Source organism: Leucoraja erinacea, chromosome 26 (genome assembly GCF_028641065.1).
Source record: "Leucoraja erinacea ecotype New England chromosome 26, Leri_hhj_1, whole genome shotgun sequence".
In the NCBI taxonomy this organism is placed as follows: domain Eukaryota; kingdom Metazoa; phylum Chordata; class Chondrichthyes; order Rajiformes; family Rajidae; genus Leucoraja; species Leucoraja erinaceus.
Window position 1 is genome coordinate 20,996,865 of NC_073402.1, and position 27,592 is coordinate 21,024,456.

General features: G+C 42.4%; 1 protein-coding gene across 1 annotated transcript; it reads left to right on the forward strand.

The window, feature by feature from the left end:
- The first annotated feature begins 117 nt into the window (after nt 1-117).
- On the forward strand, nt 118-27,183 carry LOC129709769 (S100P-binding protein-like). Its single transcript, XM_055656336.1, has 6 exons — nt 118-161; nt 13,685-14,739; nt 17,153-17,265; nt 18,761-18,855; nt 23,286-23,376; nt 26,646-27,183. Exons 2-6 carry the CDS (start codon nt 13,705-13,707, stop codon nt 26,764-26,766), a joined length of 1,455 nt encoding a protein of 484 aa, XP_055512311.1. The 5' UTR covers nt 118-161; nt 13,685-13,704; the 3' UTR covers nt 26,767-27,183.
- The last annotated feature ends 409 nt before the right edge of the window (nt 27,184-27,592 follow it).

Here is a 27,592-nt window from a genome sequence, read left to right on the forward strand (position 1 = left end):
GTATCTTTGATCACATCTCAAGCAAGCAGTGCAAGGACACATTGGTTTTGTCACAAAGCTAGATGATTTATGCAGCTGGTTACTGTGTCCTCCCTTTCCCCCTGCTGCTGGGCCAGTCCTGCCCGCGACCCTCTCAAGGTTATGAAAAAGGCCAAGGAGAGGTGAATCTTGAGCTGTTAACTCATTGTTGACTGTGATGTAGATTGCTCGGATACTGTTTGTTAAAGGCATTTCTGAATCAAGGCATAAACGTTGATTACATTTTAGGGGTTTTTTCCTTCACTATATCAATCGATTGTCTTAGTCTCTGCATGTGAGGGGGGCAGCAGGAACACCCCAAGAACAAATCTTGAGTATATATCATCAGAGACTTCTTTCTAAAACTTTACTGAGAATTATTGTGGAACGTCTTGATGTAAACTGTCAACTCGGTTCATTTATTGCATTGGTACTCTTATGTTGGTGATGCTACTTTGAATTAATCTGGTTTGGAAGTGAGCTCCTGTGAAACAATAGGAGATTATTCTCCAGTAATTCATTTTAGAGTTATGTTTGGATACGGTCTTCATTATTTCCACGTTACCTGAAGTGATGGTGTAAAGATTTAAGTTTTGGTTTACCTATTGAGGCTGTTGTTGAACAATTCATGTATGTGAAGATGATGTGTGGGGAGTGAAGCTTCATGTAACAATGAGGGTTATTGTACAGTTTTCAAAATGTAATCAACTGGATCTACTCCAGAGTTTAAGAACATTATTTTGAATCTGCATTAAAGTTCTCGGGTGACCTGTCTTTAAAAAAAAAATACTGATCCCTCGTTTAATCTCTCTAGCTGAAGAAAGACTGGATAGACTCGGCTAGTACTCGCTAGAATTTAGAAGATTGAGGGGGGGATCTTATAGAAACTTACAAAATTCTTAAGGGGTTGGACAGGCTAGATGCAGGAAGATTGTTCCCGATGTTGGGGAAGTCCAGAACAAGGGGGTCACAGTTTAAGGATAAGGGGGAAATCTTTTAGGACCGAGATGAGGAAAACATTTTTCACACAGAGAGTGGTGAATCTCTGGAATTCTCTGCCACAGAAGGTAGTTGAGGCCAGTTCATTGGCTATATTTAAGAGGGAGTTAGATGTGGCCCTTGTGGCTAAAGGGATCGGGGGATATGGAGAGAAGGCAGGTACAGGATACTGAGTTGTATGATCAGCCATGATCATATTGAATGGCGGTGCAGGCTCGAAGGGCCGAATGGCCTACTCCTGCACCTATTTTCTATGTTTCTATCCTTTTTAATTGTGTTTTCTTCCAGTTTGTTAATAATCAAAGCTGTAGTAGATAAAGAGTAATAACTTGCATTTTAGGGAGATGTTTGTGTGTCATGATCATTAATATAAAGACCATTGTCATTAATGGTGATATGATCTAAGCTTTAACCTGATCCCAGATGTGAGCAATTACTGGCATGTTGAAGTGACAAAACCGTTCTTGTATAGATTATTGTGTTCAGTTCTGGGCACCGTGTTATAGGAAGGATGTTGGCAAGCTGGCAAGGGTACAGAGAAGATTGATGTTGCCCAGACCAGAGGGTCTGAGCTATAGGCAGAAGTTGAGTAGGCTGGCACTATATTCCTTGGAGCTCAGGAAGATGAGATGTGATCTTATAGAGGTGTATAAGATCATGAGAGGAATAGATCGGGCAAATGCACAGAGCTTCTTGCCCAGAGTAGGCGAATCAAGGACCAGAGGATATTGATTTAAGGGGAAAAGATTTAATAGGAATCTGAGGGGTAGCTTTTTCACACAAATGGTGGTGGGTGTATGGAACAAGCTGCCAGAGGAGGTAGTTGCTGAGGCTGGGACTATCCCAACATTTAAGAAGCATTTGAACAGGTACATGGATAGGACAGGTTTGGAGGGATATGGACTAAATGCTGGCAGGTGAGACTAGTGTAGCTGGGACATGTTGGCCGGTGTGGACAAGTTGGGCTGAAGGGCCTGTTTCCATGCTGTATCACTCTATGACTCCACGTAGCATTGTTGAACACTGATGCAAAATGTGGGATTATTTTATAGACCAGTGCCTTTAAAAACTGGGATCGAATCACCATGACTTGATTTGATTTGAAATTTAACATTCAATGGTCAATCCTTACTCCAGCTGTTTTATATGAATGAGAAAGCTTTTAACTGTTTAGCTTTCATATTTTTGTTCTTTCCAGTTGGGATATCTTTCAAAGAGACTATTGATGAAAATTTCCTTTTTTCCTCTCTGTTACACATGTCCTGGTTACAATGTGTGCATCTTCTTGCAGCAAAGTTCAGTAAAACTCAATAATCCAGCACCCAGCGATTTTGATGGTGCCAGGTTATTGGATTTTCTGGACTGGTGAATATTACTCCTATTAATAACCAGCATACTTTTTTTTCCGCACAGTTTCTTGAAGAAGTAACCAAGAAGGTTCATGAGGGCAGGGCAGTAGATGTATTGGATTTCAGCACACCTTTCATCGGCTGCTCTGAAAGACTTGAGTACATGAGATCCAGGGAGAGCTAGCGAACTGGATACAGAATTGTCTTAATAATAGGGAACAGAGGGAGGTGGTGGAAGGTTGTTTACTGGAGGACAGTGACCAGGCCCAATGGCCTGCCTCAGGAGTGCTGGGCTCATTGCTGTTTGACATCTATTTCAAGGATTTGGATGAGAATGTGCGTGGCAAGATTAGTAACTTTGCAGATAACACTTATAAATTTCAGAGAAGATTCACGAGGATGTTGCCAGGATTCAAGGGCCTGAGCTATAGAGAGAACTTGGGTAGGCTAGGTTTTTATTCCTTGGAGCGCAGGAGACTGTGGAGTGATCTTATAGAGGTGAATAAAATCAAGATGGGAATCGATAGACTTTTTCCCATGGGTTGTGGTAGTGAGCATATGTTTGAGGTAAGAGGGGAAAGATTTAATAGGAACCTGTAGGGCATCTTCTTCACACTTATAGTGTTAGGTACATGGAATGAGGTGGCAGAGAAAGTAGCTGTGGCAGGTAAAATAATAACATTTAAAAGGCATCTGGACAAGGACATGGATCGGATAGGTGTAGCGGGATATGGGAAATATGCAGGGAAATGGGACTAGCTTAGATCTTGGGTGTTATGGATGAGTTGGGCTGAACAGCCTGTTTCTGTGCTCTATGAGCCTATGACTTTGTATTCACTTTTTTTCTGGATGTGAAGCAGTAGTGTAATGAAGTTTCCAGTGAACCAGGTGGGTTTAATGGGACCATGGGAACCTCGCTCCATTGGGTTTAAAAGAAATTGGAGCTCGGTTGCATTTAAAGGGAATATAGGAGAAGAACAGCTGAGCCCAATGCCAAACCAGCAGGACTTCTGATAAATTGAAGTTTTATCACAGTAGACACACATGTGCGAGCTTTGATAATCTGCGTAGTCACATATTTTTGTGTTTTTTAGTAAATTTCAAGGGTGAATTATCAGCCCTTTTTATTAATGGTGCTTTTATATTCACCAATTAGCACTGTCATGCTATTTTTTCTCAAATATTGATAACCTGAATAATTCACGTGAAAAAATTATATATATATATATATGTATGTGTGTGTGTGTGTATATGTATGAATATTGCCTAACTTTAAGTAACCCTTGCTTTCCCTTTATCTCCAACCCTCCCCCTTCCTAGTTTACCGACCAGTCTGACGGTCCCCTTCATTAAATGTTATCTCTGTATTCTTTGCTGTCACCTTCTTCCAGCTAACAATGATCTATTCTACATTTTCCTTGAACTTCCTCCCCTTTCATGTCTCATTTTTACACTTGCACTTCCTTATCTCTGCGTCTGCCTCTCCCCTGACTCTCAGTCTGAAGAAGGGTCTCGACCCAAAATGTCACCCATTCCTTCTTTCCAGAGATGCTGCCTGTTCCGCTGAGTTACTCCAGCATTTTGTGTCTATCTTATATGTGAGTATCTATTTCTTTATCTATACACACTCACACTGAACTTTTTTTTCTCGTTTATTATATTGCTTACAGAGTTTACATATTCTGTTGTGCTGCTGCAAGTAAGAATGTCATTGCACTATCTGGGACCTGTGACAATAAAGCACTTGGCTCTTGAGAATGGAAATCTGTCACTCGGATTTCTGTTAACCTGTGAGGTGCCTTTAAAATTACAGAAGGGCGGGTCAGTTACTAGAGGTGAGATCACATGATAAGCATGTGTCAGCTGAGCAGTGAAAAGTGCTTGTGGAATTGGAAGGGTTGCACCCTGAAGACAGCATGGAGCCAGCATTAGTGGTCATTGGTAGGACACAGGTAAAACAGGAGCAACACCCCCAAATATAATACACAATTAAGTTCCTTTTATGTAGATTTTAAAAAATGTTTCAAAAACGTTTTGATGCAAGGAAAATAAATCTCTTTTTAAAAAGTAGATGCAAATGTGAAGCACTTGGGACAATGTAGCAGAGATGTAACTCAATCCAAGAATTATAATCAGGAGTGAATCTGCTTTATGTTCAATAAGATCATGGCTGGTCTTTTAGCTCTGAAGCACTTTTCGTTGTTTCATTAAATATCCAAGCATTGATCAAGCTGGTTTTCTGTAAGGGTGAATCTTTACTTCTGTTCCCCACCACTTAATCCCCTCCGACCACCACTTGTTAATGACCCCGACTAATTACCCCCCCTTCCCCACCCACAAACATTAACATCCCCCCTCCCACCCCCCCCCCCCCCCCCCCCCCCCCCCCCTCGTCTCCCCGAATTGAACCGATTATCTCAGGCACATTGCTGGCAACAGACAGTGCAACATGCGTTAGTTGTAATTGCTGGAGTACATACAGTTTCATTCAGGAAAATTGTTGCAAACAAGATGGTTGTTGTGCACGGGGATCTCAAGAGTTCAAGTTCAAGAGACTGCACCACTTGGTACAGGGAGATTTCAAGAGACATTCAGTCAATCAATGCAATGCCAATTGGCGGCACAGTGGTGCAACTGGTACATACAGTCCCACAACACCAGAAACCTGTGTTTGACCCTGACCTCAAGTGCTGCCTGTGTGGCATTTGTACATTCTCCCTGTGTCTGCGTTGGTTTGGTTTGGTGTGGTTGCTCTGATTTTCTCCCATATCCCAAAGACGTGCGGGTTTGTAGGTTAATTGGCCTCTGTAAAAATGCCCCTTATGTATAAGGAGTGGATGAGAAAATGGGATCATGTAGAATTAATATTTAAGAAGAAACTGCAGATGCTGGACAATCAAAGGTAGACAAAAATGCTGGAGAAACTCAGCGTATCGCATCGTAGATGCTGCCTCACCCGCTGAGTTTCTCCAACATTTTTGTCTACCTTCATGTAGAATCAAATCTGAATTCTCCAATTTCAGATAACCTCCCCCTCTATCCCCCATGCCCCATCTGATCTTTCACCTATTTCTCCCTTCCTTGCTACTGCTACTTGCTTCCTCCTGTTTTCACAATAGCATATGATGAGTGTTTGTGGCACTGGGCCTCTACTCGCTGGAGTTTGGACGGTTGAAACTTACAGAATAATGAAAGGTATAGGTAGGGTGAATGTGGAAAAGATGATTCCACTGGTGGGAGTGTCATAGGTCATAGCCTCAGAATTGAAGGGCGATCTTTTAGAAGGGAGGTGAGGATGAACCTCTTTAGTCAGAGCGTAGTTAATCTGTGGAACTCATTGCCACAGAGGGCTGTTTGAGGCCAAGTCAGCGGATATCTTTAAGGGAGTGAAAGCTAAATTCTTGATTAGAACGGGTGTCAAAGGCTATGGGGAGAAGGCAGGAAAATGACATTGGGTGGCAGAGATCAGCCATGATTGAGTGGCGTGGACTCAATGGGCTGAATGGCCTAATTCTACTCCTATAACTTGTGAACTTGTGAGTCCACAAGTTTAAAGCTCAATTTAAACCTGTCTCTGTCTCACACCTTATCAATCTAAAGAAGGATCTTGATCAGAAGCTTCACCTTTCCATGTTCTCCAGAGATGGACACAAAATGCTGGTGTACCTCGATGGGTCAGGCAGCATCTCTGGAGAAAAGGAATAGGTGACGTTTCAGGTTGAAACCCTGCTTCAGGCCCCTGGCTGACCTGTTACTCCAGCACTTTGTGTCCTTTTGTGTTTTAACCAGAATCTACAGAATAGAGTTACAGGCTATGTGAAAAATATATAGTACAATCTTAAAGGGAATACCCGGCTAGGAAAACCTGGGGACTTTTTGCATAAAGCTCTAAAAATGGTTGGGTCAGTTGATAAATTGTAATGTTGATTGTGGAACATTTACTGCTGCTTAATTAAAGGAACAGTGTGGATTATCTGTGTAAGAATGAACTGCAGTTGCTGGTTTAAATCGAAGGTCGCACAAAATGCTGGAGTAACTCAGCGGGACAGACAGCATCTCTGGAGAGAAGGAATGGGCAACGTTTCGTGTCGAGACCCTTCTTCAGACTGATGTCAGGGGAGTGGGCGGGACAAGGATAGAATGTAATCGAAGGCAGTAAGACTGGTGGGAGAACTGGGAAGGGGGAGGGGATGGAGAGAGAGGGATAGTAATGGCTACTTGAAGTTAGAGAAGTCAATTGCTGGGGGGGGGGGGGGGGGGGGGGGGGGGGGGGGTGGTGGGGCTACCCAAGTGAAATATGAGGTGCTGTTCCTCCAATTTGTGCTGGGACTTACTCTGACAATGGAGGTGGCCCAGGACAGAAAGGTCAGTGTGGGAATGGGAGGGGGTGTTAAAGTGTTTAGCATCCTGGAGATCAGGTAGGTTAAGGCGGACTGAGCAGAGGTGTTCAGCTAAACGATCGCCGGGCCCGTGCTTGGTCTCGCTGATGTACAGATGTTGACACCTGGAGCAGCGGATACAGTAGGTGAGGTTGGAGGGAGGTGCAAGGGACAAGTGTTGCATCTCCTGCGGTTGCAGGGGAAAGTACCTGGGGAGGGGGTGGTTTGGGTGGGAAGGGAACGAGTTGACCAGGGAGTTGCGGAGTGAACGGTCTCTGCGGAAAGCAGAAAGGGGTGGAGATAGGAAGATGTGGCCAGTAGTGGGATCTCGTTGGAGGTGGTGAAAGTGTTGGAGGATTATATGCTGTATGCGATGACTGCTGGGGTGGAAGGGGGGACAAGAGGGACTCTGTCCTTGTTGCGAATGGGGGAGCGGGGGAGCAAGAGCGGAGCTGTGGGATATCGAGGAGACCCTAGTGAGAGCCTCATCTATAATGGAAGAGGGGAACCCCGTTTCCTAACGAATTAGGACATCTCCGATGACTTAGTATGGAAAACCTCATCCTGGGCGCAGATGCAGTGTAGATGAAGGAATTGGTTAGTAGGGGATAGAGTCTTTACAGGGAGCAGGGTGGGAAGAAAGTTCTGTGCGGGTTATTTGATGGTATCTGGAATGGGAATTAAATTGAGTAGTGGAAACAGCCTAATACAATTTAGAGACAATGAAGATCACATTGTTTAGCCCTCTGGCTATCTTGAATTCTGCCTCTTGCTCTGGTTGCCAAGCTATAAGGGAAATTTTCAGTGACTAAGATGTGCAGGGAAGAGACTGACTTCCTATGGCAAGGATCTGAGTCACGAAGGAAGAATAGAGCTCTGCAACCATGAAAGAATCTGAGAATTAATATGGATTTGGCTAAAATGATAGAGTAATAAAAAATAAAATGGAAAAGATGAGTTCAGAACTGATAACTCAAGAAAGTTTTCTTGTATTGTGGATCGGACTTCCTGAGGTGTGGGAATTATTTAAGAAACAATTGGCGTGTCACGGTATCAAGATCTTTCGGCACTGAAAATCAATGACCCTCCCCATCTCTAGAACTCTAGAAAAGGGATAGAAATTAATTGAAGATTTGAAATTTATCACAGCTAATGAATTAGTTATTTTTGAAATGAAAAAGAGCCTTAAGCTATTATGACTCGTCTTTACAAAGCATTTAAAGCTAATGAGGTGGTTTTGAAGAGTTACCAGCTGTGTAGTGGTGCAGCTGGTCGAGCCCAGGTCCTATGTCTGTCTGTCTGTCTGTCTGTCTGTCTGTCTGTCTGTTGCCTGCTTCCTGCTTCCCATGGGTTTCCTCAGGGTGCTCCAGTTCCCCCCCCACTGCCCAAAGACATGTGAGTTTATAGGTTAATTGCTTCAGCAGGTGAAGCATCATCTTCATTTTGAACAAGGGTCCTCGCCCGAAATGTTAGGATAGACACAAAGTGCTGTAGTAACTCATTGGGTCAGAAACATAGAAACATAGAAAAATAGGTGCACGAGTAGGCCATTCGGCCCTTCGAGCCAGCACCACCATTCAATATGATCATGGCTGATCACCTAAAATCGTTCCTGTTTTTTCCCCCCCATATCCCTTAATTCCTTCAGCACTAAGAGCTAAATCTAAATCACTCTCGAAAACATCCAGTAAATTGGTCTCCACTGCCTTCTGGGGCAGATAATTCCACAGATTCACAATTCTCTGGGTGAAGAGGTTTTTCCTCATCTCAGTCTTAAATGGCCTACCCCTTATTCTTAAACTCTGACCCCAGGTTCTGAACTCCCCAATATCGGGAAAAGTTTTCCTGCATCGAGGCTGTCCAATCCTTTAAGAATTGTATATGTTCCTGGAAGATCCCTTCTCAACCATCTAAATTCCAGTGAATACAAGCCCATACGACCTATTCTTTCATCATATGCCAGTCCTGCCATCCTGGGAATTAAACTGGTGAACCTGTGCTGCACTCCCTCAATAGCAATAATGTCCTTCCTCAAATTAGGAGACCAAAATTGCATACAATGCTCCAGGTGCAGTCTCACCAGGGCCCTGTACAACTGTAGTAGGACATCCTTGCTTCTAAACTCAAATCCTCTCGCAATGAAGGCCAACATGCCATTAGCTTTCTTCACTGCCTGCTGTACCTGCATGCTTACTTTCAGTGACTGATGAACAAGGACACCCAGGTCTCGTTGCACCTCCCCTTTTCCTAATCTGACACCATTCAGATAATAATCTGCCTTCCTGTTCTTGCCTCCAAAGTGGGTAACCTCACATTTATCCACATTATACTGCATCTGCACACTCACCCAACCTATCCAAGTCACCCTGCAACCTCATAGCATCCTCATTGCAGCTCACACTGACACCCAGCTTTGCGTCATCCGCAAACTTGGAGATGTCACATTTAATTGCCTGGTCTAAATCGTTAATATATATTGTAAATAACTGGGGTCCCAGCACTGAGCCTTGCGGCACCCCACTAGTCACTGTCTGCCATTCTGAAAAGGATCAGTTAATCCTACTCTTTGCTTCCTGTCTGCCAACCAATTCTCTATCCATGTCAATACCCTACCCCAAATACCATCTGCTGTAATTTTGCACACTAATCTCTTGCGTGGGACCTTGTCAAAGGCTTTCTGAAAGTCCAGATATACCACATCCACTGGCTCTCCCTTATCCATTCCACTTGTACATCCTCAAAAAATTCCAGAAAATTAGTCAAGCATGATTTCCCCTTCATAAATCCATGCTGAATTTGACCGATCCTGTCACTGCTTTCCAAATGAGCTGCTATAACATCTTTAACAATCTACTTGAGCATCTTCCCCACTACCGATGTAATGCTAACTGGTCTATAATTCCCCATTTCTCTCTCCCTCCTTTCTTTAAAAAAGTGGGGTTACATTGGCTATCCTCCAGTCTTGGAAAATGATCACCAATGCATCCACGATTTCTAGGGCCATCTCCTTGAGTACTCTGGGATACAGGCCTTCATTCTCTGGGAATTTATCTGCCTTCAGTCCCAACAGTTTACCTTCCACCATTTACTGACTAATGTGGATTCCCTTCAATTCCTCCCTCCTACTAGATCCTCAGTCCCCTAGTATTTGTGGGAGATTGTTTGTGTCTTCCTTAGTGAAGACAGAACCTAAGTACTCGTTTAACTGTTCTGTCATTTTCTTTGTTTCCTATTATATATTCACCTGTCTCTGATTGTAAGGGACCCACATTTGTCTGACAGCATCTCTGGGGCACAGAAAGGATGTGTGACGTTTCGGGTCAGGACCCTTCTTCTGAAAGTACAGAGTTGGTCCATTGCGTTATGCTGGAGCGATTAGAGGTCAGGGTCAGCAAAGAAGTGCTTGCGATTCGTAGTTTGAGTTAATTGCTGAAGCTTTTATTTGAATATGCAGAATATGTTGTATATTCAAAATGGGGACATTTTGTTGTATTTTATAGTATATTTATAATCTCAGGTCATTTTTTGTAATACCTCGTGTTACATTATTTGTTTTGCGAATTGCATTATTGCATTTGTAACATCTGCTCAGTTTTAATACACATTTAAGAGAGTTATGGTTGTGCTGCCTTGCGCTCCTTGCCACCAAATAATCTGCGAGAGTCGCTGTCTCAAAAAGGCAGCCACTATCATCAGAGGCACACACCACGCTGGCCACACCCTCCTGCCATCGGGAAGAAGGTAAACTCTGTCACATCCGGCTCAGAAGGCCTGAAAACTGTGACATTCGTGTTCAGGAGTAGCTTCTTCCCAACAGTTATCAGAGTATTAAACACTGCAACCTACAAATAGGCTCTAAACTGTGTAGACTTTGGGACGTTGCTTTTATCTTTGCACTATTATTGTTTGTTTGTGTGTGTGTGTGTGTGTGTGTGTGTGTGTATGTATATGTATGTGTGTATACCGAAGATAGACACAAAGTGCTGGAGTAACTCAGCAGGTCAAGCAGCATCTCTGGAGACAGAGAAAAGGTGATGTTCTTGGTTGGAACCTGAAGAGTTCCAATGCGAAACGGCACCTTTTTCTCCAGAGATGCTGCCTAACTTGCTCAGTTACTCCGGCACTTTGTGTCTATCTTCGGTATAAACCAGCATCTGCAGTTCCTTTTATATATGTGTGTGTGTGTGTCCATGTATGTATATGTATAAGAAGGAACTGCAGATGCTGGAAAAATCGAAGGTAGACCAAAATGCTGGAGAAATTCAGCGAGTGAGGCAACATCTATGGAGCGAAGGAATAGGTGACTTTTCAGGTCCAGACTTCACCAGTCTGAAGAAGGGTCTGGACCCGAAACGTCACCTATTGCTTTGCTCCATAGATGCTGCCTCACCTTATGTGTATATGTATGTATGTGTGTACATATATTCACAAAACGTTATTGTAGTACTGTTTGCACTCGCTTTGATTTGCTTTACTGAGAATACTTCTGGCCTGCCACATGCACTTTGTATTTGCCTCCATTCATTACATTCAAATAAATCATAAAATGACTGACCCATCATTCATTGAATAGTGGAACTCCCTTCCTCTATAGATGGACTAGTTCAGTTTAATTTGACCCTGGGGCATCCAGACATTATAAACCTTGCGTGGCTTTAATTAAATGTCAAGTTCGATTTCACCTTACAATGATCTTTGTTGAAATGTGTGTCAAATTTATACTAGAATATACATTAATAGTATTTTACTGATTTCATCTTTGAAAGATCTTTTGAGATTTGCTTGTCACTACAAAGATTGTCGATGGTTAATTGTATCACATTGACAGTGTGGCCATTCCTTCAGTGGTAGTAGAGATACAGCACGGAAATAGGCCCTTCAACCCATTAGGTCTGCACCAATCAGTGATCCCCGCACGTTAATACTATCCTACGCACACTGGGGACAATTTTACATTTATACCAAGACAATTAACCTACAAACCTGTACGTTATTGAAGTGCGGGAGGAAACCGAAGATCTCGGAGAAAACTCATGTGGTCCAGGGGGATCGTACAAACTCCCTACAGGCAGCACCCATAGCCGGGCTCCACCCGGATCGCAGTGAATGTCTCAGAATGCAAATGATACTTAATAAGTTGAAGCCTTATAGTCATACAGCATGGAAACACGTTTTTTGAACCTTGACAGAAGGTTTTGCCCCAGGAAAGACACAAAACGTTAGAGTACCTCCAGCATTTTGTGTCTTTTCTTGGTAAACCAGTATCTGCAGTTCCTTGTTTCTACATCTACATCTAGGCTTTGCCCCAGCTTTGCCTTCTCTCTAAACTTAGCAGGGGTGTACTGGGAGTAAAGCACCTGCATTATCCCACCAAGGGGACCCCAGAGACCATCCATAGATCAGCCTTTCACACCCAGACAAGGTGAGCATTTAGGTGAGCTGAGACCACCAGTGACTCCTATGGTATCTGTATTTTGGACAACTCAGCTGTGCCTCATATAATAGAACAGTTGCAATGTAGAAGGGTATGTCAGCCTATTTCTTTTCTCCAGAGATGCTGTCTGAGCCGCTGAGTTACTCCAACCTTTTGTGTCTATCTTCAGTTACAATGTAGTAGCCCATTGTGTGTATACCAGACATAAGCCTCAATGGTGAATGGTCCAACTTCCAACTAAGCCAAGTTTGTCAAATTCATGCAGCGAGTTCAACATTGCAAGTGTCTCTGATCTTAATTACTTACTATTAACACCTTGCATCCCTCTGACAAAGTCTCATAGAAACATAGAAAATAGGTGCAGGTGTAGGCCATTCGGCCCTTCGAGCCTGCACCGCCATTCAATATGATCATGGCATTTCTCCTCATTGTCAACCTCTCTTTAATCATCTTCCCTTCATGAATCCTACTTTGAGTACACTATTCTCACCTAATGTAATCAATGTTTTTTTATAACTTGAGTTTGAATTCTGTTTGACAGAACTTGTAAAGAAGTAAAGGACCTGTCCCACTTGGGTGACATTTTTGGTGACAGACTGGAAAGAGGTTGTCGCGGGCGGCATGGTCGGGGCGTGATGTGGCGTCAGTGACCCTGGGTGGCGCACATTGCCTCCCTGCCGCCCCTGGATTTTGGAATGTTCAAAATCTCTAGGCAAAATCTGGGTGTCTTATGTTGTGCGCCCTGCCACACGCTGACATACGCTATCCTGCAGGTGACGCCCGGAGACGTGGGTATATAAAAACGTCTACTTTCAAAACTTTTTTAGACTCAAGAAAACCATTTGGCTGAAGATAGCCAGGGGCAAAGTGCCCATAAAGAATGAAAAGTACAAAAGTACATAAATGTACAAAGTACTTTATTAAGAACATCTAAAATGATGTTCTTTCCAGTGTGGGGAAAAATAAAGACATTTTTGTCTTGTTGAAGTTCATTGGAGTTAATGTAAATTGTAAAGTTATTGTCAAATCAGGCTTGCTGTTGAATAAAATCTTTGCTTAAGTATCATGTTCTTTGAAATATGCCGTTAAATATATACAGTTACTTTTGTTGAAGTTAAACCTTTCTTGTTAAACGAATTGTTGTTTTTCAATATGATGTTATTTTGAAGCTGACGTTAAATAAACAATTTATTTCTTAAAAAGTTATTAAAAAGTTATTGGTCCTTACATTTATTGTAGATACGTTCATTTCGTACGTGGAGTGTCGTAGCTTGACGTAGATTGTCGTACAAGTTGACGGCTTTTAGTGCGACTATGGGCGTGAGTCACTGACTCTCGCAGTTGCCAAAAAATATCACTAAGTGGGACAGGCCCTTAACTTGGATCATTTAACTCTGGTTAAACATGCTATATAAATGTTAGTTGCTGCAAACATACTATCTGTTCTGTTAAAAGCAAAATGATAATTTTATCAATGAAGTGTGTATATATATATATTGTTTTAGGGGGACAAAACAAATCCACTATGAAAGAAATAATGGATGGAGCTCAAGATGGTATAATTTGCAATCTAGAATTGAAGATTGACGATAGTGACAATGCATCCACTGGTTCTGCTGCAGCAAAAGAATTGCGCCCTTCTCAATGCAAGAGAGGAATTTCATCCAATCCTCACGTACGCACTGCATTCAAGCGGCCAAGAGTCGTTGAAGAAATGCATTCGTTGCCGTGCGTTAAGAAACCTCATACTAACAGCGTGGAATCTCTGACAGGGCGGCTATGTTCCTTTCAGTCCCATAACTGGAAAGGAGATCCTGGTGCCACGGTGCCTGCAGACAAGGGACAGGGCGCTTCGTCTCGTGCGTTAGATGAGAGCGAAGACCTCGATGATTCCTTGCTGGAGCTGGAGGAAAAGGACCTCGATGAAGATGATCTACTTAACCTTACATCTGAGGAAATCGATAAGATTCTCCAGGAATCAGATGATGACGCTGATGATAATACTGATTCACTCAGATTTGTCGATGCCCTTAATGAGCATCAATGTCGGGATAACAGTCGGCCCTCTGCGTCTCTCCCAAATACACCACAGTTGCCCAAAAGCTGCCTTGTTCGTGATGAATTGGAAACGACTTGTTCAGGTAATGTCTCGTTGACAGATTTTACTGTGTTGAAGTTGACCAAAGAGGTTAATCAAAGTCTCAAAGTTACGGAACAGCGTAATCACAATTGTCCTCGTGAAAATACTGAATTAGAGATATCAAAACAGCCTTATTATCTCTCGGCTAACAAGGTAGCTGAGATAAACCCGAAGCAAAATGGTGCAGATGCAGAAACTGAGAGGGAAAACCATGAAGCCAGCAGCAGTGAAGAAGAACCTGACGCTCAGGAGAAGATGCTTAGAACAGCCTCGACAAGCCCTTCACCAAATGTGCTCAACGGCGACAATATGTTAACGTTGAGTGAGCAAAATATTCCTGAAGAACAGGCTGATGATGGAAGGGTAAAAGAACCCCCCAGCATTCCTGGATCGAGTAATGAAGTAGTTCCTGACCTGAAGGTAAACGGGCTATAAATGATTTTTATGTGTCCATTACATAAGAGGGTTCTATTAGTTACCTAGTGAGTTTGTCTCACACAGCTAGAGTAAATTAAATAATATGTGGAAGTCTTCATTGTAGAATTTTATCATAATCGTCACTGAATTTAGTACACAGAGAGAGAGATACACTGGTTTACGTGACATTTTCCGTAAACAGATTTGTCCACTTCACTTGGGTCAATGTAAATGATCCCAAGGTCCTGTTTTGAAGAAATGCAAGAGTGTTAACGGCAGGCAATATTAACCCTGAATATCACTCGAACAGGAAAGTATAAAGAAGAATGCTATAAATTAATCTAAATGATAGTTGGAAAGTAAATTCAAAGATTAGAAAACACAAACATTTAGAAAATTGCACAGCCCACATTGTGCTGCAGAATCACTAATCACATCAGCTATGGGTCTAATCTGATATGGGATTCACGTCTCCATTGAGTTTACTTTCACTTATTTAATTGTACTGCTAATAAATGTTTTTGCTTTGTGTTTAAAAATGATGGAAAATCAGTTTTGAAAATCTTGAAAAATAATCTTGAAAAAAAAATCTTTAAAAATAAGTTTTTCTTAGCTACTTAATTTAAATTGTTTTTTAAGTTTCTCTAAAATGTTAATGGCAATCAAAAGATCATCTTTTTAAGATCATCTCTGTCTTGTACAACACGTATGAAGGGGACAGGCAGCTTACAAGCTGTTTGAGGACTGGATCTCATCTGTTACTTCATCAATGGGTCTGACAGGTGCAGCACAAACCAGCGAAGTTGCCAATTCCTTGTTGCCCTTGAGAAGGTGATGCTGAACCAACATCTTGACCTAGGGGCAGCACGGTGGTGCAGTTACAGCACCAGAGAGCCAGGTTCGATCCCGACTACGGGCGCTGTCTGTATGGAGTTTGTATGTTCTCCTCGTGACCGGAATGGGTTTTCTCTGGGATCTCCTGTTTCCTCCCACACACCAAAGACATACAGGTTTGTAGGTTAATTGGCTTGGTTTAATTGTAAATTGTCCCTAGTGTGTGTAGAATAGTGCAAGTGTGCGGGGATCGCCAGTTGGTGTGGACTCGGTGGGCAGAAAGACCTGTTTCTGCGGTGTATCTCTAAAGTAAATGAAACTAAACAGGAGAGGAAGGGAGTTCCACTATTCAAACCCAGCAGGGATGAAAGACCAACAATATATTTCCATAGACCAGCAATATATTTCCAAACTAAAAGATTAGAAATTGCAAAAGATTAGAAGATTGCAAGCATAACTTGTCGGGGAACCTGCAGATGGTGCACTATCTTTATCTTACTATCTTTATTGTCTTGGTGGTGGAGATTGTGGATGTGAGAGGCTGCAGGAAGTAACTTGGGCAAGTAACTGCAGTGCACCTTGTAGATGGTCTACACTGCAGCCACTGCATACTGGTAGTGCAAGGAATGAATATTCTGTGTATTTTTTTTACGGTGTAAATTAAATGAGTTGCCTTGTGTTGGATGGTCATGTACTTGTCATGGTCATGAGATGTAGCATGAAAACAGGTCCTTCAGCTCACTTAATCCACAGGATCATACATGGTATCGAACTTCAGGAGTGTCATCAAAGCAAGGGGAATCCATCACTATCTTGACATAGAAACATAGAAACATAGAAATTAGGTGCAGGAGTAGGCCATTCAGCCCTTCGAGCCTGCACCGCCATTCAATATGATCATGGCTGATCATCCAACTCAGTATCCCGTACCTGCCTTCTCTCCATACCCTCTGATCCCCTTAGACACAAGGGCCACATCTAACTCCCTCTTAAATATAGCCAATGAACTGGCCTCGACTACCCTCTGCGGCAGAGAGTTCCAGAGACTCACCACTCTCTGTGTGAAAAAAGTTCTTCTCATCTCGGTTTTAAAGGATTTCCCCCTTATCCTTAAGCTGTGACCCCTTGTCCTAGACTTCCCCAACTTCGGGAGCAATCTTCCCGCATCTAGCCTGTCCAACCCCTTAAGAATTTTGTAAGTTTCTATAAGGTCCCCTCTCAATCTCCTAAATTCTAGAGAGTATAAACCAAGTCTATCCAGTCTTTCTTCATAAGACAGTCCTGACATCCCAGGAATCAGTCTGGTGAACCTTGTAGATGCACATGCCTTGTAGATGTTGAAAAATGCCTTGTGATTTCAGGCATTGAGTGAATAGCACTGACAATTGCACGGCACAGGCAAGGTGGGCAGAAAGGCCTATTTCCATGCTGTATCTCTGGAGTTAAGTCTAAAGTATTTATCTTCCCCAGTTTCCACTGTTCTTGGAGATGGGTGGAATTTGGTGAGTGTTGTGTTGCAGTTTGTGCATTATGTTTTTATTATTATTATTATTATGCAAAATTCCCTGTTGTTTTATGCCAGGCTGCCAGTCGGCATAAGCAGAGTATTGCAGAGTCTCCAAAGGGGAAGGCATCACGGAAATGTACGACAGCTAAATCACCCAGAGCACGTCCAGAAACAAGACAGAAAACAAGGTAAACAGTCACACACGATGGATTCTCTGAATGCAGGAAAAGTTGTTATTATATTTATCGTGGACCGCATTCATCCCGTAAACCACAGATTGTTCACTTCACATCAGCAAAGGGTGGTAGTGGAAGAGTGGTTTTCTAACTGGAAGACTATGACCAATGGTATGAATTAATTAATTAATACTTTATTGACAATTGTGGCAATTTTCTGCTTGCGTACCCAAGGTATGCAAATAGTCGCCACATAAGGGCACTGAAAAAGTGACAAAGTTTACACCGTATCCATGGCAGGTTCTTCCCCCTCCCATACCGCAGTCCCCCCCACACGCTGGGTCCTCCTTTGTCCCTTCCATCAGCAGTGGCGCCTTCACTCCACGTGGGCAGAGCCCATTTTACAAGAAACCAGAAACATGTATTGTTTTAGAGTTTATTCCCAGACAATAAACTTTTCCATACTGTATTACTTTGATACCTTTTTGCTGTTTCCCACGTATTTACGCGCGTTTAGTTTATTATCTGTCTTAGATAACACTGCCCAGTCCATCATCGGCTCTGACCTCCCTACCATCGAGGGGATCTATCGCAGTCGCTGCCTCAAAAAGGCTGGCAGCATCATCAAGGACCCACACCATCCTGGCCACATACTCATCTCCCCACTACCTTCAGGTAGAAGGTACAGGAGCCTGAAGACTGCAACGTCCAGGTTCAGAAATAGCTACTTCCCCATAGCCATCAGGCTATTAAACTCAACTCAAACAAATCTCTGAACACTAAAAAAAAAAAATGAAATGATTCAATTTATTGTCATTGTCAGTGTACAGTACAGAGACAACGAAATGCATTTTTAGCATCTCCCTTGAAAGGGAGACACAGGGCGTCGCGGTGTGCCCGCGCCTGCCGCCGTACATTCCATTACAGGCAAAGGTGGGTGAAGTGTCTTGCCCAAGGACACAACGACAGTATGCACTCCAAGCGGGATTTGAACCGGCTACCTTCCGGTCACCAGCCGAACTCTTAGCCCATTGTGCTATCTGTCGCCCTAATAGACCATTATCTGTTTATTTGCACTTTTTCTGCTTATTTATTGATGTGTTTATTGATATTCCGTTGTGCTGATGCAAAGCAAGAAATTCATTGTCCTATTTGGGATATATGACAATAAACTCTCTTGACTTGACTTGACTTGACTTGACTTGACTTGACTTGACTTGACTAGATGATTACTTCCAATATTCCTTGCAGCCACTAGATGGAAGCATTGCATTGTTCATAGTCCGGAGAATTTATTGAGCCTCTGTCGGGGCAGATATATTGGCAGTAAGTTGCTCAGTTTCTTTTGCATTCCTCACACGCACATTGTCTAGGCTATTGGTTTGGAATGTTTCCAGTCTAGATTGCCATGTTTCCGCAGGAAAAAAAAGCTCAACTTAATTGAAAGGGAGAAAACAAACAAGTCTTTTGACCAGAATTATTAACCGGTTTTATATTTTCTTTTCAGATTGAATGCAATATTTGATGAGAAGATAGAAAGGCAGAAACATACATATTTTAAGGATGTTTCAAACCACTTGAACGAAAAATATAAGAATCCAGGTAACCTGTAGTGTGTGGAATAACAACAATTTGTTGGAAAAGTTTGAAATAAAGTCTGTGAATTCCTGAAATCTGTTGTAATTTTGAATTGTCTTCTAAACAACTAACGACGCACTAATGCAGGAACGGGAGATAAGAGTATGATCTATGTATCTAACGTGGAAATCTTCCATACGTAAAATGATTTGTAATTGTTGGAGGCAAGTTTCATTCTTACAGGTAGCAAAATCAAGATGGAAAAAAAAGCAAAATCACATTCTTTGCAAATTGAACTGCACAGAATCTAAAGAGGAAATACATTTGCTTCAATATTTTCCTGATCTTAATGCTTCATCTCCAAGCCCTTTTGGGTCATCAAAGTCCATTCATTAAAATGTAACTTTCGATGCAAACAATAAGGAGAAGAATTAGTACGTGTGTTGTTTACTCCAGGGGTGCCGTACTGCCGGAGTTCACCGGAGCGCACCTCTGTAAAAAGAAAATCCCCCCCAAAAACCAGCGGGAACTTTAACTAGCAGGTGTGTGGTTGGGGTAACGTGGTTGAAAGAGTGGGATGCGGAGAGAGGGGAGAAGCAATAGGATCCAGCTGAGTCGGACCACATGCATTGTGGAGGTTGTGGGCCTGGTGCTGAGCCTGGAACTCTGGTGAGGTGACGGCTCCGGCCCGCTGGTGGAAAGGCGATGGGCGGCGGAGTCGCTGGTGGAGGCCCGAGGGGGAAGGGTGGGGGGGGGCTGAAGCAGAGATACGGGTTGGCGGCAGCAGCGTCCGTGGCCACGGAGAGGCGGTGAGAATCGCGGTATTTTCGGTGGTCCTGGGTTTGGCCGGGAAGGCGGTGAGGGTCGGAGAGGTGGTGGATGTTGTTGCTGCTCCTCGTGGTTGCCATCTTGGCCTCGTGGTGGTCGGGCAGGCGGTGCCGCGGCCCAGCGGTGGAGCACCGGGCCTGCGGGTGATCGAGTCGAGGAGTGTCGGTTGAGGAGTCGCTCTGGAGGCGGGCATGCTTGTGATCAGATGGGCGAGGAAGCGTTTGCAGAGATTGTGGATCTGGCGTCGAATTAAGTTGAATTGTGGTCCATTGCATGTGTGGGTGTGTGTGGGTGTGTGAGTGTGGGTGGGAGTGGGTGTGTGAGTGTGTGTGTGAGAGTGTGTGTGGGTGTGTGTGTGAATGAGTGTGTGGTGTGGGTGAGAGTGTGGGTGAGTGTGTGTGTATGTGTGTGTGTGTGTGTGTGTGTGTGTGTGTGTGTATGTGTGTGTGTGTGTGTGAAGGCCCAGAGCTGCAGGGGAGTCAGGGCGAGTTGATGCTGGGCCGACACCTTTATAAAAATACATGATTACCATCTTTTTCTTTACTTGCTTGATAATTATATTTAATGGTAATTAGTGAGTGCAACCGTGCAATATTTTGTCATATTATTAAATTGAGTATAATATGTTTTATTGTATGGTTATGCACTGGGATGTAACCTATAACCTTGTTTGACACTCTTGGGAGACTGGCTCCCCCCCCCAAACAAAACTTGAAATGCTGTCTCCTCCCATCCCCCAGCCTTCGAGCTCCTCCTCCTTTTTCCTTTCTTCCCCACGCCCCCCACCCCTCCACCTCCGATCAGCCTGAAGAAGGGTTTCGGCCCGAAACGTTGCCTTTTTCCTTCGCTCCGTAGATGCTGCTGCACCCGCTGAGTTTCTCCAACTTTTTTGTGTACCTTTGAAATGACGCCCCTGTTTGACAGCTCCGGCGTCTTGGACAATGCAATTTTAGAATGTTTTACATGGGCCCTGTTTATCATTATTACAGATAATTTAATTGTAAGGAATTTGGACAATAGCTATAAGATCCATATCTATGTCCATAGATGCCATGGACATTTTATTGTTGAAAGCAATCTTGTTTTTCTAATGTTTAAGAAGGAACTGCAGATGCTGGAGAATCGAAGGTTACACAAAGCTGGAGAAACTCAGCGGGTGCAGCAGCATCTATGGAGCGAAGGAAATGGGCAACGTAATGGGGGGGGGGGAGCCAGTCTCCCAAGAGTGTCTAACAAGGTTATAGGTTACAACCCGTCTGAAGAAGGGTTTCGGCCCGAAACGTTGCCTATTTCCTTCGCTCCATAGATGCTGCTGCACCCGCTGAGTTTCTCCAGCTTTTTTGTGTAACCTTGTTTTTCTAATGTTTGAGATACATAGGATGCTGTGGTGGTGGTGGAGAACAGTTTGTTATTGATCCTATTGAATAATTTTGCTTATGGAAATGTTGAAAACACCATCGGACCATTTGACATTTGAGATGACAACTTTATGTAGTTCATTATGCTGCTATAATTTTATAAATACTGTCATAAAGTATATTTTTGATAGGTTCTCTTCATACGTTCTCTCTCTGCGTTCCTGGTTCCATCTGCCTAACTTTTTTTCTCTTTCCCGCCTCTAAACTCTCTCAGCCTCCCCCATCGGGCTTTATCTGCCCATCATCCCCACCTAACTTGACTGCATCCAACACCGACCTCTCCCTGTCTCACTCCTCCATCTCAGTTCATGACACTGACTCTCTTCCATCTCCACTGTCGGGTCTTGACCCGGAATGATGACCGTCTCTTTGCCTCCACAGGTGCTGCTTGATCTTCTGAATTCCTCCAGCAGTGTGTGTTTTTTTTCTTAAATCTAGATTCCAGCATTCTGCTATTACATCTGTCTCTTCTCTGTATACCCTTGTTAACCAACTGTATTGCTCAAATGGTGCTATTTGTCATTATTATCGGCATCAGGAGAGGAAGAAAATAAACTCTGTTGTCACTTGACCTGCATTTCAGTTTACTGAAAGCACTGTTCACATTTTAGTGAAGTCCTTTTTGATAGTCCTGATGTCTTGAGTCGTACTTGTGGCCTCGAAGACTCCTATAGTTGTTGCTTACCGAAGTTTACCGACATGATATAACCCTAGAGTTCAGAAATTCTTGGTGACAATGCTTCCCATGCCCAAACTATTGGCAATAAATGCAGTGTAGACTCTTGGTAAGAGATATGACGTTACTTTAATTAGCTGCTTTAAATGTGTTGCCATTAAATCGCTTGTGCTGCAATGGTGTGCACACAATGAGAAAACGCATGAGAGAATATCAACAACTCTGGCAATAAAACAACATTAAACATTAATGCTGTGGTTGGCGTTCAGACTAAGGTCTTAGCATTTACAAATGGTATCTTCACTTGTCCCCAAATGAAGTGTGCAACGCAATTGTAACCCTCCATCCCTTTGTATGATTAGCTGATGAACAATGGCTGTGGATACCTGGTCAATGTCCCGCTGTACTCCACTGGCCTTGGATGTCATTTTAAGCAGAGTAACGAGGGGAAGTTAATTTTACTGTCATCCCATTGCTGAGTAAAGTTGCTGCAGCCTGCAGTTTAGGAGAAAGATTTCTACCAACGTGCACAATAACTTAACTTTGATTGCAGGGTCATGTTTCAGTGCACCCGAAACATCACCCATTCCTTCTCTCTGTCCCCCCCTGAGTTACTCCAGCATTTTGTGTCAATCTTCCATTTAAACCAGCATCTGCAGTTCTTTCCTACACATGGTTAATTCCCAAGTCACGTTGGAAGGAGCATATTTAAATTTTTGACCCAACAGGAGCTGAAATAAAGAGATCAATCAAATAAACAATTTGAATTCTTGTACTTGGGTTCAGATCTGATATTAAATTTATCAATCAAATATCTATTATATATATCCCTGTACTATCTTGTTAAACATTTTCATGAATTACATTGACAATATATGGCTCATTTCATAGATTTAATTGGTGAAAGATGTTAAATAATTTGCTTTACAGATTGGAATATTCCCCAGTTTGAAATATAGTCATGTGGCTTTTTAACATACATGGGGATATTTGCTCAGTGAATGGTTCTTTGCTTTTTTAACCAGTTTGGGTTCAGCGTATGGTAGGCTTTTTAAATATATGATAGCCTTTGTCCACCATAGATATTATTGTTCAAGTGCTTGAGAGTCTCTTCAGTTGGTGTCGTCTACTACCATTCGTTGTATATCCCTGGGAAAACACAAAGTTAAAATACATGAAATGTTAATCTGACTTTACAAAGATTAAATGTTTCTTCCGATATAGTGGAGAAGAACTTTGCAAAACCTAGCACACGCACACAGACACGCACATGCAGGCACACTTCAAGCAGCATAAAGAAGTGCCTAAGATATACAAATAAGTGTGAGCTAACGATGCTATGAGAAACACGTGACTGCGGATTTGAAACACCTATTCTATTCAACAATAGTTGGGTTTCTTTGCTTGCCTGCTACATAACAACAGTTTCAAGCATTTCCCAAATGACTGCTTCGTCTTGACACTTTGGAAACCTGATGAAACATGAGACATGCATGTAAAATAACCGCAGTTTAACAGTATTTATTTTGCAGGACCGATACCAGAATTACTCTTTTTGATGGACGAGGTGGCGATGGAAAATCACTTCCCTTTTCAGCAGCACCCCTCAGACCTCACAGCCAGGTAAATCTGAACTGAAGAATCATAATTAAAAAAAAAAAAAAAAATTACATTCAGAATTCGATTAAACATTTTATTAGGCTGCACAGTGGGCGCAGCGGTAGAGTTGCTGCCATACAGTGTCAGAGACCCGGGTTTGATTCTGACTACGGGTGCTATATGTACGAAGTTTGTACATTCTCTGTGTGACCTGCATGGGATTTCACCGGGTGCTCTGGCTTCCTCCCACACTCCAAAGACGTACAGGTTTCTAGGCTAATTGGGTTGGTAAAATTGTGAATAGTGTTAGTGTGCGGGAATTCCTGGTCGGCCCGGACTCAGTGGGCCCAAGGGCTTGTTTGCGCACCGTATCTCCAAACTAAACTAAATTAATGTTGTTACATTTTCATGACGTACATTGTTTTCTTCTCTTTTCCTCAACTACTCACAAAACTGTGCCCCTCACCACCCCACAAATACTTCTCTACATCAGAGGCTGAGATGGAATGTTGCAGAGCTCGGCATGTCTGTTGTTCCACCTCTCCTCTCTTTCCTCCATCTGTCTAGTGCCAGGGCTATTGAGTGTGAGAAATAAGAAGGGAGAACTTAGAGCAGTAATTCAAAAAGGTCACATGTATCTATAATTTATTATTTATTTATTTTTTAAAAGTTTTTTTTTAAAGGTTACATTTAAGCAGCATTAACTGAAACCTGGTTGCCAACTGGATAGGAATGGACAAAAGACATGTTTGAGATGTAATTGATTGAAAGATGCAAAGAAACCGAGTCCACGCTGACCATCGATCGCCCGTTCACACCAGTTAACAGAGAAACATAGAAAATAGGTGCAGGAGTAGGCCATTCGGCCCTTCGAGCCTGCACCGCCATTCAATATGATCATGGCTGATCATCCAACTCAGTATCCTGTACCTGCCTTCTCTCCATACCCCCTGATCCCTTTAGCCACAAGGGCCACATCTAACTCCCTCTTAGATATAGCCAATGAACTGGCCTCAACTAACTTCTGTGGCAGAGAATTCCAGAGATTCACCACTCTCTGTGTGAAAAATGATTTTCTCATCTCGGTCCTAAAGAATTTCCCCTTTATCCTTAAACTGTGACCCCTTGTCCTGGACTTCCCCAACATCGGGAACAATCTTCCTGCATCTAGCCTGTCCAACCCCTTAAGAATTTTGTAAGTTTCTATATGATCCCCCCTCAATCTTCAAAATTCTAGCGAGTACAAGTCGCGTCTATCCAGTCTTTCTTCATATGAAAGTCCTGACATCCCAGGAATCAGTCTGGTGAACCCTCTCTGTACTCCCTCTATGGCAAGAATGTCTTTCCTCAGATTTGGAGACCAAAACTGTACACAATACTCCAGGTGTGGTCTCACCAATACCCTGTACAACTGCAGTAGAACCTCCCTGCTCCTATACTCAAATCCATTTGCTATGAATGCTAACATACCATTTGCTTTCTTCACTGCCTGCTGCACCTGCATGCCTACTTTCAATGACTGATGTACCATGACACCCAGGTCTCGTTGTATCTCCCCTTTTCCAAATCGGCCACTGTGGCCCTTAGTTCTATGATATTTCTCTTTCCTGACATCACCCGAAACAATACGGGCAATTTACCGAGGCTAATTAACCAACCTACATTGGGATGTGGGAGGAAACGGAAGAACCAAAAGGGAACCCCAGCAGTCTCATGGAGAACATGCAAACTCCACACAGACAGCACCCAAAATCAGGATTGAACTTGATCGAGACTGCACAATCCTCTAGGGTAGAGAACTCTCAACAAGAAGTGCATCCACATGTCAGATTTAAATGGCTGCTCCCTAACACAGAATTGTGTACCCTTGTTTGTAAACCTGATATTTGTCTTGTCATGCTTCTTTAGGATCTCAAATGCCCATAATAAAAAAAGCGAAAACAGGTGTTTAGAATTTTTTGTAAAGTAATTAAAAAGAAAAAGTGAAGGGGTCTGAATACTTTCTGAATTCACTGCACTACAATCAATGCCCTGACAATATACAGTTCTAATCATGCTGAATATCCACACCAAATACACTTAATTTATACTGAAAATATATTGCTTAATGTTTACTGCAATTATATTTGATCTGCCAAGTTTCAGCCAATTAATATCAATATTCGTTCATCCTTCAAAGAATTAGCAATGCCTTCTTTGCAAATTTGACCTATATTATATAGAGCTTTGAAGAATGAGGTATTTAAACATTTGAGATCCTAAAGAAGCATGACAAGACAAATATCAGGTTTACGAACAAGGGTACACAATTCTGGGTTAGGGAGCAGCCATTTAAATCTGACATGTGGATGCACTTCTTGTTGAGAGTTCTCTACCCTAGAGGATTGTGCAGTCTCGATCATTGGGCTTAATTAAGGAGAAGTAGACATTTTATTTAAAAGATCAGGGAACCGAGGGCTGCAGGGAACTGGCACAAGAAAAAAGAGGTGAAGTCAGGGCCATGGTGATATGTTGCAGCACACTTGAGGGATCCAAGAGACATCTCTTGTTCCTTGTGATCTCATTAGAACACCACTTCCATGAGGCTTGTACCAAATCTTGAGCTTACTCAGCAAGCAAGAGATACCATTACTTCTAATGTATTATATAATATTAATTTAAGGGCAGTGTAGTGGCACAGCGGGTAAACCCAAGTGTCCAAAAACCCAAGTTCAATCCTGATTTTGGGTGCTGTCTTTGTGGAGTTTGCAAGTGAAATACACTTAACCTTCATTTTGTAGACACTTTGTCAGAGGGTCTGTGTTTTCCACAGATGCTGCCTGACCTGCTGTGTGTTTCCAGCAGTTTCTTTCTATTTATTTCGGATTGTCAGCAACTGCAGTTTTTTAATTTTGATTTTTCAGTGCTATTATCTGTTCCTGGAGAGTAGGATATGTTTAAAATCTCGGTAACTATGTCACATTATGTTAAATATTGGATAATTGCTGCTAATTGGATCTGTGGAGGCCAATGGAGAAAGAAACAAAAGTGCGTAAAAACAGGAAAGAGACTGAGACTCTTCAATGAGAGAAATGCTGAAAAAAGCCTGACTTTTTTTAAAAAAACGAAAAAAAAGTCACTATACATAAATTGTTTGCAAAGATTTTGCATAATGAATTGGTAATGCAGATAATTGCTTTATCCAAGCTCCATGAATTTGAGGGGTACCTAGAAACTTCCTATTGTAGTTGCTGTGTTTTATTTACAATAAAATATTTAGCAAATCTCTTTTAATGCTTGTTTCTATTTTTCAGAAATTATATGAAAAGGCATAGGTTTGTTGAGACTGATCTCCACGAATGGGCAAGCCTGAATGGGGATATTCCCCGTTTCGGTGACATTGCATTTTCTCTCCAGCGTGACCCTCTCCCCTAGTTGCCTTTGGTGTCCAATCGGTTACGTCTCTAGGACTTTCAAAGCACAGAGATTCAAGTTCGATCTGTGTGGATTTGTTTTGGGCGAGTTTCGACTGGATATTTGTACTCTGCAGTGTGATCCTGTGTTTAAGGAGAAAACGGCGTATTTAGTCTTAACAAGGTGTGTGCCTAACTGAGGGCACAGCTGTCTGCATGAATTGGAGGAACGAAGAGATATATTCTGCTGCCTGGCTGCAGAATCAAAAGACTCCCTGGAAAGTTGTATGAACAGGAGCAGATGTAATTTTTGCTTATTTTAAAATAAGCCTTCATTAATGTCTAAATCCGATTGCCAGCTGAATGATTAGGCAATCGAGAGACATATTTTAATGTGTTATTTTGAATCTGGTACACAGTAATCACGATAATGATAGACTCAGCGGGTCAGGCAGCGTCTCTGGAGAAAAGGAATGGATTATATTTTCTATTCCTTTTCTCCAGAGATGCTGCCTGACCTGCTGAGTTACTCCAGAATGTTGTGCCTATTTTCGTTGTAAACCAGCATCTGCAGTTCCAATTTATCTTCAGACTTCACTGAGAGAACTGAATGTACAGGAAACTTTACTTACTGTGCCTTTAGCTAAAGAATTATGCATTTTCTATGTTTTGAAATGTTAAACAGTTCATTTAAATGGTTAAGCTTTTGTATTTTCTATGACAACTGATTAACAAGTCATTAATTCACAATCTTAGAAAACTGCCAATAATGTGAAAAGTGCTTAATCTTCCTCGATTATCTTACCTTTTTCTTTCACTCATAATCTACCTCCAAGCTGCATTTGTTG

What these genes read in the sequence shown, in the direction of transcription:
- LOC129709769 (XM_055656336.1), top strand. Translation starts at nt 13,705, where the DNA reads ATGAAAGAAATAATGGATGGAGCTCAAGATGGTATAATTTGCAATCTA. An exon ending in AAGTAGTTCCTGACCTGAAG is followed by an intron (nt 14,740 to 17,152) that starts GTAAACGGGCTA and finishes GTTTTATGCCAG; the next exon opens with GCTGCCAGTCGGCATAAGCA. An exon ending in GAAACAAGACAGAAAACAAG is followed by an intron (nt 17,266 to 18,760) that starts GTAAACAGTCAC and finishes TTTTCTTTTCAG; the next exon opens with ATTGAATGCAATATTTGATG.